Here is an 11,105-nt window from a genome sequence, read left to right on the forward strand (position 1 = left end):
TTTCTGTAGTCAAATCCTTCCCCTGCAGAAAGAAACTGAAGTTTGGGGCTGGAAAGACATGGCCATATGGGGTGCAGGGCATGCAGAGGATAGTGGGGCTGGAGGGAGCAGGTGGGGGAAGGCCAGAGGGTGGCTCCTGGCACCCAGAGTGCAAGAATCTCAGGCATGTGGTTCTGGGCCCAGGTTTCTAGGGGCGGGGCCCTCCTCCCCAGGACCAGAAGGTTAAGTGGCCCCAGAATCCAGATATCAGCTTTGGGGTGGGGTGGTGGGAGGTCATCTAGAGGCCAATCCTAAATGGCACCTCTCTTTGAGTCCTTTCGTAGGGCCTTGGCATGGGGTACTAGAGCCTACCCAGCCCCTCCCAGTGATGGGCTGGACTGGCTGGGAGGAGTGCATTTACATTTTCAGGTCTTTCTTGCTTTTCTGGCAGCCCTGGTCATCAGAAACTCTAGGCCAGAGGTGTTGGAGGTGAGGTGTTGAGCCTGAGGGCACTCCAGGTAGGTGCTCCATGGCTGTCCTGGGGCTCACCAGGAGGCAGCCTCACCCTAGGCTGCTGTTGCTGTTGATATGCCTTCCACTCAGCCTGAGTCTAGGTGAGTAGAATTCCCCTTGGCCAAACCCAAGGCCCTAGGGCACAGGGAACCCACTCTGAATTGGGTGGTGGGAGCCCTCAGCACCTTCATGCCTGCTTGCCTTTGTCCCCCCCTTCCCATGGCCACAGAGCTGATCCCCTACAAACCACAGATAACAGCCTGGGACCTGGGAGGGAAGGTCACAGCCACCACGTTCTCCCTGGAGCAACCGCGCTGTGTCTTTGATGGGCATGCCTCACCCAACGATTCCATCTGGCTGGTGGTATCTTTCAGCAATGGTGCGTGGTACACACCTGGGGTCTTGGAAGGCTGAGGGGAGCTGGGGGGGTCCCTGGAGGCCCATGGATTTTGTTCTGAGAGACTTCTTAGAAGGTGGTGATGTCACTCTTTGATTTCTGATAGAAAGGTTGGCTGGGAGTCAGGGCTAGATGCTGTGGCCAGTTGAACCCTGAGTGGGTCAAGCCAGTCTGCTGAGATGGAATCTGTCTCTCTTTTTGTATTTTTTATTATTTATTTATTTCTCTTTCTCTCCTTTTGTTGTTTGGGTCTTTTTGGTTTTTTTGTTTGTTTTCATTTTCGTTTGTGTGTGTGTGTGTGTGTGTGTGTGTGTTGTTTTGTTTTTTGAGACAAGGTCTCATGATACAGCCCTGGCTAACCTGGAATTCAGTATGTAGACCAGGCTGGCTTAGGAACTCACAGAGATCCACCTGCTTCTGCCTCTGGAGTGCTAGGACTAAAGGTATATGCCATCACACTCAATTTGTATTGTTTTATACAATGTTAGGCAGGTACTCTGCCTACTGAGTGTTTAGTAAGGCCCACCCTTTAAAGTCACTGGTCACTCTAGGAGTGCAGCCTGACAGTATGAAGAAATCAGACCCTCTTCCTGGTGACAAAGAATTAAGAAGCTGTTTGTGGCTCTTTATTCCTTTTTTTTTTTTTTAACATTTACTTTTTGTGCATCTTGGATTGGGGAATGCTCATATGTAGATCAGAGGACAATTTGTGGGCATCAGTTTTCTCCTTCCACCATGTGGATTCCAGGGATCAAACTAATTGTCAGGCTTGGTTGCAGGTGCCTTTACCTACTAAGCCATGTCACTGGCCCTCTTTTTATTTATTTATTTATTTATTTATTTATTTATTATTTTTTTGAAACAGGGTCTTACTATGTAGACCAGGCTGGCCTGGAGCTCACAGAGATCCACCTGCCTCTGCCACCCGAGTGCTGGGATTAAAGGTGTGCGCCACCATGCCTGGTCATATCAGCAGCCCTCTTTATTATATTTAACATTGAGCTACAGCCTCAGCTCCCTCTCTTACCTCTGTCTATCCCTGTATCCTCCAGACTCCAGAAACTTCCAGAACCCACAGACCCCTGCTAAGATCCCAGCCTCACCACAGCTTCTGACTGATGGCTACTATATGACATTGCCCCTGTCCCTGGAACAGTTGCCCTGTGAGGACCTAACAGGAGGCCTCTCAGTGCTTCGAGTGGGCAATGACTTCAGCTGTCACCAGCAGCCCTATTGCAACGCACCCCTCCCGCACCCAGGTCCTTACAGGTGGGTCACTCCTTTGCTTGCCCTGAGATTGGATGCCCTCAGGGAGGGAGACGGGACTTCTTAGACCAGGGTTCAGACACTGCCCCTTCCAGACCTGCTCATTCTGGGTGCTGGCCAGCCCTAGCTCCCTTTGATAACTCCAGTTTACTTTCTTTGTATGGTGGGATGTCAAAAAGATCTTTCAGGAACTAGAGAGATGGCTCAGTGGATAAGAGCACTGACTGCTCTTGCAGAGGACCTGGGTTTGATTCCCAGTACCCACATAGTGGCTAACGAACGTCCATAACTCCAGTTCCAGGGGATATGACACCCTCTTCTGACCACAGGCATTGCACGACATGGGTGCACTTACGCAGACAATACACTCATACACATAAAATAAAAATAATAAATAAAAAAATATTTTTTAAAGACCTTCCAAAAAAACTGGTTGTGGTAGCACAGACTTGTAATCCCAGCACTCTGGGAGAGGCAGGAGGATCCTGAGTTCAAAGCTAGCCACAGCTAGCATAGTGAGTTTGAGGCCAGCTTGGGCTACATAAGACCCTGTCTCAAAGCAAATGAACAGGGGCCTAGGGGTGTAGCTCAGTTGACAGAGTATTCAACTAGCATGCATGAACTCTGGCTCAATTCCCAGCACTGCATAAACCAGGCATGGTTATGTATGCCTGCATTCCCAACACTTGGGAGATAGAGATTGGAGGATCAGGAGTTTAAGACCAACCTCAGCTATATATTGAATTCAAGGTAAACTTGGGCCACATTAGACTGTGTCTCAAAACAGAAGGAGTCCTTTCCAGATGTCCTAAGAAGGGAAAGTGAGTCTCTAGAGGAGGTCACTGGTCTGGCCCATAAGCAGATCCCACCCCTAATACAGATGAAGAAACTGAGCCAGAGTGCCAAGTGGCCTGTTGCGCTGGGGTGGGAAAGCAAGGGTGTCATTGGGGAGTAACATCAGAAGCAGCAGATGCATGACCTCAGCGACAGTGGAGCCCTTGGGCACAAGGAAGCCCAGACTGCAGTGTAGTTTGAAGGGACAGAGCCTCTGCCTTATCCAGCTTCCCTCTGCTCCCTCATTCGCCCTGTCAGTTCCACATCCCTGGAAGGTGCACCATCCCTGCCCCATTCCCATCAGTCACCAGTGCTGCCTTCCCTGTATCCAGCCCACTGGGGGCCCACCCTACTCTCTTACCAGAGTTCCTACCCCTGCAAACATAACATAATGCCGGTTCCCCACTCTTCTCTGCTTTGCAAGCTCCCAGGGCTCCCAGCAGACCCTGACTATGCCTCTGGCCCCCTGCCACTATACCAGGACTCCCAATTTAAGGCCTCTCTCCTTCCACGGGTGGCCTCACAAATTTTCAGGACTAGTACTTCAGTGTACTGGAATGGAGCCCAGAGTTTTGAACATTCTAGGCAGGTGCTTTACATTGAGTCATATCCATAGCCCCTTGCTGAAGGAGTCTAGTCAGGGGCTCTACCACTGAACCATGCCCCCAGCCTCCCTCACTGGGGGATTCTAGACAGGTCCTCTGCCACTGAGCTACATTCTTAGCCCCTCTACTTCTTGAGACATGGTCTCGCTTTGTAGCACAGGTAGGCTTTGATCCTGCAATCCTCCTACATCAGTTGTGGGCCTGTGCCACCATGCCCAGCTTGAGGCTTGTGTGTCTTACTTGTTCCCCTGTTGCCTTCTGTCTCCAGTGTGAAGTTCCTTCTGATGGAAGCCAGTGGAACACCCAAGGCTGAGACAAAGTGGTCGGACCCCATCTATCTCTACCAAGGTGTGCTGGGGTGGGGATCTCTGGCTTCTGTCTTCCCCAAATGTTCTTCCCAGTCACCTGAGAACATGCTCAGCTGGCTACTTCCCCTGCTCCCATGAGGCCTAGGGGCTTCAAAGCAGTGTCTAAGTCTGATTCAACCCCTACCTGACCCTCATGCTGTAGAATGGGACCTGGATCATTTCCATCATAAGGACACTAAACCCTACTCTTTTTTCAGTACTAGATGTTGAATTCAGGATCTTATGCATGCTAGGCAGGTGCTCTACCACTGAGCCATGCCCCCAGACCCTCATTGGGGGATTCTAGGCAGGTGCTCTACCACTGAGCCATGCCCCCAGCCCCTCATTGGGGGATTCTAGGCAGGTGCTCTACCACTGAGCCACACCCTCAGCCCCTCACTGGGGGATTCTAGGCAGGTGCTCTACCACTAAAGTACATTCCAGCCTTCTTTTTATTTTTAAAAAGCAATTTATTAGCCAGGCATGGTGGCACACGCCTTTAATCCCAGCACTTGGGAGGGAGAGGCAGGCGGAGCTTTGTGAGTTTGAAGCCAGCCTGGTCTACATAGTGAGTTCCAGGACAGCTGGGGCTATAAGAAGACCCTGTCTCAAAAAGACAAAAAAAAGCAATTTATTAATTTTTGTGTGTATGAGTGTTTTCCCTATGTGTATATAAGTGTACCATGTATATGCATTGCCTGCAGAGGCCAAAAGAGGGCATCTGATCCCCTGGAACTAGAGTTACTGACAGTTGTTTGCCTCCATGTGGATACTGGGAACGGAACCTGGGTCCTTTATAAGAACACTAAGTGCTTTTAACTGCCGAGCCATCTCTCCAGCCCCCTCTTCTGACTTTGGGTACCCAGCCTCCAGCCCCATCAACCCCAGGCTCTCTACAGGGTGCAGGGAGAAGGGTCAGAGCATCATCCTCGAAGGCCAGTGTTGGGAGTGGTAGTTGTCTGGGAGATGGGCTCCCAAGATGGTTGGGTTGGGACCTTGTCATCTGATAGTCTTGAATGCCAGGCTCTGGGGTGGAGACAAGGTGAGTCCTGAGATCTACAGGCACCCTGCCTGCCACATGTAGGTAGGTAGTGGCAGACATTTGGAGGGAACATCCTAGAAAATAAGTCCAGGGTAGAAAAGCCTAGAGCAATGACTAGACAGAGTGGTGGAGTTGGACAAGATGGATTAGCTCAGGAAGCTCTTGGGGCCCATGAGGTAGCCAAGTCTTGAGGTCTGTTGAGCTTAAATGGGAAGGGACAGATATGACAGGCAACCTTGGGGTGGAGGGGCAGCCTCTGAACAGCTCCTGTGTGTGCAGGGAAGTCCCCGACCTCCATTGACACGTGGCCCGGGCGACGGAGCAGCTGTATGATCATCATAACTTCCATCCTGTCTTCCCTGGCTGGCCTCCTCCTCCTGGCTTTCCTGGCAGCCTCCACTGTGCGCTTGTGAGTGGGGACACCAAATAGGCTCCTTTCTACCCAGAACTCCTTCCCTGTCCCTGACCCTGACTCCTGGAAAACTCCTGTGAATGTTGCAGTTCTGAATTAGGAAGTGCCCTTCCAGGCAGTGCATGGAAAATTTGCACTAATCGGCTCCCTTGAAGATGGGGTCAGGGAGGGGTCTGTGCCCTCTGCCAGAGTCCCTAGAGTATTTTGTGAACTGCTGTTGGGGAAGGTAATCTGGGTGGCTCTCTGGAGGAGGTGCTTCGTCAGATGGCTCCAAAAGAGAGGGAAGGGAGACTGGGAGATAACTTAGTAGGTAAAGTGAGTTCAGATCACCAGCACCCACATAAAGTCTAGATGTGGTCATGCGCCTCTGTCAGTCAGTGAGCTCTGGGTTTAGGTAAAGACCCTGTCTCAAAAAAATAAGCTGGGGGCCAGGCATAGTGGCACATGCTTTTAATCCCAGCACTCAAGTGGTAGATGCAGGCTGGTCTCTGTGAAATCTAGGCCACCCTGGACTACATAGCAAGTTCCAGGCCAGCTCGGGCTACAGAGAGACCCTGTCTAAAAACACAAACACAAAAACAAAAACAAAAAAAGATAAGATGTGGTTGCCAAGATGGCTCAGTGGGAAAAGGAGCTTGCCTCCAAGCCTGACTATCTGAGTTCAAACTTTCCATATGGTGGAAGGAGAGAACTGGCTCCTGAAAGTAATCCTGACCTCCACATATACTCCATGGCATGTGTCCCTCATACAATCAGATAATAAATATTTTTAAAAAGATGAGATGGACAATGAAAGAAGAAGACACCTGGCATCACACCCATACCCACACATGCATACACACCCAAGTGTGCACACACATGCACATACCAAATAGAAAGGGGGGACGTTGTATTGACAGGCTGAGGATGAGTATGGTGGGAAGGGGCATAAGCTGTGACATGGCAACCTCCACCAGACCCAGGTGTAGCAAGCTCCTTGCTCCTTCCTCCTCTCCCTTCTCTCCTCTTTTCCCTCGCCCTCCGCCCCTCCCTCCTCTTCCTCCTTCTCTCCCACCTCCTCCCCTCTCCTTCTCTTCCTCTTCCCTCTCCTCCTTCCTCTCCTCCTCCTCCCCCTCCCCCTCCCCCTCCCCCCTCCTCCTCCTTCTTAGTGTATGTCCTCCTTCTTTTGCAGCTCCAGTCTGTGGTGGCCAGAAGAAGCCCCTGAGCAGCTACGGATTGGCTCCTTCATGGGGAAGCGCTACATGACCCACCACATCCCACCCAGTGAGGCTGCCACACTTCCTGTGGGCTGCGAGCCCGGCCTGGACTCCCTTCCCAGTCTCAGCCCGTAGCTTGATCTCCGAAGCTTGGACCTTGGAGAGGGGGCAGGGAGCAAGCACATCTCTCCCACCCCTGCACAGGCACCTCCGTCTCATCTGGTCATACCTGTGTGGCTGTTTGTTTCCCTCTCCAGGCATCTGTTTTTAAGGGCACTTGGATCTGGTCAAGTTCAGGCTGGGTTCTGCTTGACCTGCAAAGAAGGCTGGAGGCAGATGAGTAGACATCCCTGATCTTAACCAGAGAAACTTTGAGTCCTCAAGAGGAGCTAGGTGTGGTGGCACAGGCCTGTGATCTCAGCACTTAGGAGGCTGAGGCAGGCTAGTCTGAGCTGCATAGTGAGACTGTCTCAAAAATATCAAACCAAAGGCATGGGCATAGTGGCACACATAGTGGCCTTGCTCTGCTGAATGCAGTAGGTTGTGCTGGGACTATCATGGGGCATATGATGCCGGGTCACCCTCTGTCCTGTCCAGCCTCAAGGGCTGGGGTGTAGCTGTCAGGGGCACCACCTTTGTCCCTGGATCCTGGCTTTTTCTGGAGATGAGACTCATCAGTGTGAAAGCTAGTTAGAGTAAATGGATATTAATGGCGGTCCAGTTGGTTCAGGCACTTATCCGTTCACTCCACATCATTTATTGAGCATCTGCTGTATGTCACATCATTTTTCCGGCACCTGCTATATGCCACGCACGGTGTTAGATATGGGGCCTCAAGCAAAGGTGGTTGTGACTCGGGGAGTCTCCCTGACTTTGAATCTTAGATCTAGATGGGACTTGTTAGTGTTGGGGAGATGTCACGCCCTCAGATTGACCAGACTTCATTTTATCTCACCACAGTGGGCTCCCTAGGACCCCACTACACACCATCACAGGAAAAGGTCGCCAGGATCATTTCTGCGTGAAGCCTGTAGTGGCTAATACCACACGGGGGCGAGCACGCACTGCGGTCGAGCGCCTGCAGGGCTGCGTATGCGCACTCCTGGCCATAGCGCTACGGGGGCCAAACCAGTAACAGCCTTACCTGTGTGCCCTTAAGTCGCAGAGCCACCACGGTTTCCTCAGTGGGGACACCTCAGTGAGTTGTTTGCTTTCTTTATCCAGCCACACTGCCCCGCGCCCCACTGGGCTATCCTTCCAGGCCCTGTCTGACCAAGCTCTTTTTTTTTTTTTTTTTTTTTTTTGGTCTTTTTGAGACAGGGTCTCCCTATAGCCTCAGCTGTCTGGAACTCACTATGTAGACCAGGCTGCCCTTCAACTCACAGAGATCTGCCTGCCTCTGCCTCCCGAGTGCTGGGATTAAAGGCGTGCACTACCACGCCCAGCTGACCAAGCTCTTTTTAGATGAATAAATATTACTTGACTCTTCATCTGTGGTTGGAATGGTGTTCACCCTGGCTCTAGGACAGGTCCCAGAGCTACCCTGATTGCTGCCCCTCCCATGTTTTTAGGGTCACAGAGAAACATACCCATTCATACACTAATTTAGAATCAGGCTGCAGCTCCAGGAAGGACTTGATCAGTCTCTTGAATCCCTCATCCCAGGCCTGACCCCATCCTGCTGCACCCCTAGTGCTCAGGAAACCCCTCCAGGTGTAAACAGAAGTCATATCTGGCTATATGCTCCAGGACCCTAGAAACATCTGTCCATGGAGCCAGCCCCTTTGGGCACCTACTTTTGAAACTGTGCTAGATGGGGCTCAGGGCCTCTGGATTGGGAGACATTTAACTTCATCCCCACCCCTGCTCTGCCTGCCTGTCCAACTCCTGGTTCCCATAGGTCACTGGTGCTTGCTGAGTTAAAATGAATGAACTGGGTGTGGTGGCACACGCCTTTAATCCCAGTACTGGGGAAACAGAAGTAGGTGAATCTATGTGATTTTGAGGCCAGCCTGGTCTAAATAGTGGGGTGGCGGGGATGAGATGGCACACTAGGTAAAGGTACTTTACTTTCAATACTTGGGGCATGCAAGACAGTAGGAGAGAATCAAACAAAAACTGACTCTGGAGCATTCTCCTCTGACCTGCATACATATGCCCTGGCACTTGCCAACACTCTCTCTCCTCTCTCTCTCAATAAATGATTGTCATAGATATTTCTTTTAAGAAAGTAAACGAAGAGAGATGGCTCAGCAGTTAAGAACACTGGCTGTTTTTCAGAAGACCCAGATTCAAATCCCAGCACCTATATGATGGCTACCCATATGATCACTAACACTCCACAGATCCAGTCCCTCTTCTGTCCTCAATAGGTATTGCATGACCTGGATACACTTACATACATGTAGGCAATACACTCATACACATAAAATAAAAATAAATGGATAATTTTTTAAAAAAATGAACAAAGGGGCTGGAGAAATTTCATTCAGAGGTTAAGAGCACTGACTGCTCTTGTAGAGGACCCGGGTTCAAATGCCAGCACCCACATAGTGACTAACAACCATCTGTAACTCCAGTTCCAGGAGATCTGACACCCTCTTCTCATCTGGAGCACTGCAGAACATGGGTGTACTGACATGCAGGCATAACATTCCTACCCATAAAATAGAATTAATTAATTAAGAAAAGAAGTGAACGAATCCTCAGGGCCCACAGAGCAGCTAGAAATGAGACCACAGACCTGGTTCATCCTGGAGCCCTCTTGCTTGACTTCTGCAGAGGATGAAGTAGTTCCCATCGAGGCCACAGAGTGGCGCCAATGTTCCTCTGCAGTCTACAAAGACTGAATGGAAAACAGGAAAGGCCAAGCTTGGCAGCACACACCAGTAATCTCAGCACCCAGGAGGCTGAGGCAGAATAGCTATGATTTCAAGGGCAGTACGTGTGAGATGAAGGCAGGATCAGGAGTGCAAGGTCACCCTCCGATACACAACCAGCTTGAGGCCAGCCAAGACTACGTGAAATTTAGCCTGAAAAACACAAAACTAGCCAGCAAAGTGGTGCACACCTTTAATCCCAGCACTTGGGAGGCAGACGCAGGCATATCTCTGTGAGTTCAAAGTCAGCCTGGTCTACATAGCAAGTTCCAGACCAGTAAGGGCTACATAGTGAGACCCTGTCTCAAAACAAACAGAGAAAAAAACCAGACCAAACAAACCAAACATACACAAACGTAATACTAAACGAGATGCATAGAGGAATGCCACATGGTGATGGTCGAATTAGGAGTACTTTATTAATAGCTGGTGGTCAGAGAGGGGTCTAATGCCTAAAAGAACTCTTGCCCCCAAAGAGAAGCAGAGCAGGGTTTATAAAGCTTAAAACCACAATTACATCATGCCAGGGGCAAAGCCAATAACCATAGTTACATAGATCACATCACCATAGTTATACCAGACCAGGGGCAGGTCAGTCAACAAAAGTTTTCAGTTAACAAAAAGTTTCGGTTAGGCTGGGTGGGAGAACATGCTACCTGGCTATTTGTAAGTTCCCCAGTAGTATAGAAACAATGTACTCCCTGAAATTGCCTGCATAGGATGTTCTGCCTGGCTGGCTGCAGTGGGAATGGCTGGGCAAAAACACAGGGTAGGGCTGGAGTGATGGCTCAGTGGTTAAGAACTCTGGTTGTTCTTGCAGAAGACCCAGGTTCGAATCCCAGCACCCACATGGCAGCTAACAACTGTCTGAAACTCCAGTTCCAGGGGATCTGACAGCCTCTTCTGTCCTCTGCAGGCATTGCATGGCACACAGGCAATACACGCATACACATAAAATAACAATAATAAATAAAGCTGGGCGTGGTGGCGCACACCTTTAATCCCAGCACTTGGGAGGCAGAGGCAGGCGGATCTCTGTGAGTTCAAGGCCAGCCTGGTCTACATAGTGAGTTCCAGGACAGCTGGGGCTACAGGGAGACCCTGTCTCAAAAAGACCAAAAAAAAAAAAATAATAATAATAATAAATAAAATATAAAAAAAAAACAGAGTAATGCAAAAGCCAGCTGGAGTAGTTAGTTTTGCCATTTCACAAAGAAGTGAAAATGGAGATCTTTGTACACCAAAATAAATGCACCATCCCAGCAGGCTTTCCAGTAGATTCTCAGATAGATGAGCTCTAACCACCACCACCCCTAGTGAGTGCGTTCGTGTGTGTGTGTGTGTGTGTGTGTGTGTGTGTGTGTGTGTATGTGTGTGCGTGTGTCTGTGCGTGTGTGTGTGTTGCTGTGGGGTTTGACCCAGAGGACTCCACACCTGCCAGGCAGGCACTCTATCATGGGGTTACCGGCTATATCACCAACCCTTTTTTGGTATTTTGAGCTAGGGTCTCGCTATATTAGCTCAGGCTGGCCTTGACCTCACAAACCCCCTACCTCAACTTCAAGAGTGCTGGGGTGTGCACGTTTGGCTGAGAATGTCTTTTTTCTTTCTTTTATTTCTTGACAGAAATAACAC

General features: G+C 50.0%; 1 protein-coding gene across 1 annotated transcript; it reads left to right on the plus strand.

Moving 5' to 3' along the window:
• Positions 1-449: 449 nt before the first annotated feature.
• Upk3b (uroplakin 3B) lies at positions 450-7,860 on the plus strand. The gene is made up of 6 exons (XM_008832398.2): positions 450-593; positions 722-871; positions 1,942-2,158; positions 3,863-3,942; positions 5,263-5,392; positions 6,567-7,860. The coding sequence occupies exons 1-6, from the start codon at positions 509-511 to the stop codon at positions 6,724-6,726; spliced, it is 822 nt and encodes a 273-aa protein (XP_008830620.1). The 5' UTR covers positions 450-508; the 3' UTR covers positions 6,727-7,860.
• Positions 7,861-11,105: the final 3,245 nt, after the last annotated feature.

This window comes from Nannospalax galili, unplaced genomic scaffold (assembly GCF_000622305.1).
Source record: "Nannospalax galili isolate Female #2095 unplaced genomic scaffold, S.galili_v1.0 scaffold675, whole genome shotgun sequence".
Lineage (NCBI taxonomy): Eukaryota > Metazoa > Chordata > Mammalia > Rodentia > Spalacidae > Nannospalax > Nannospalax galili.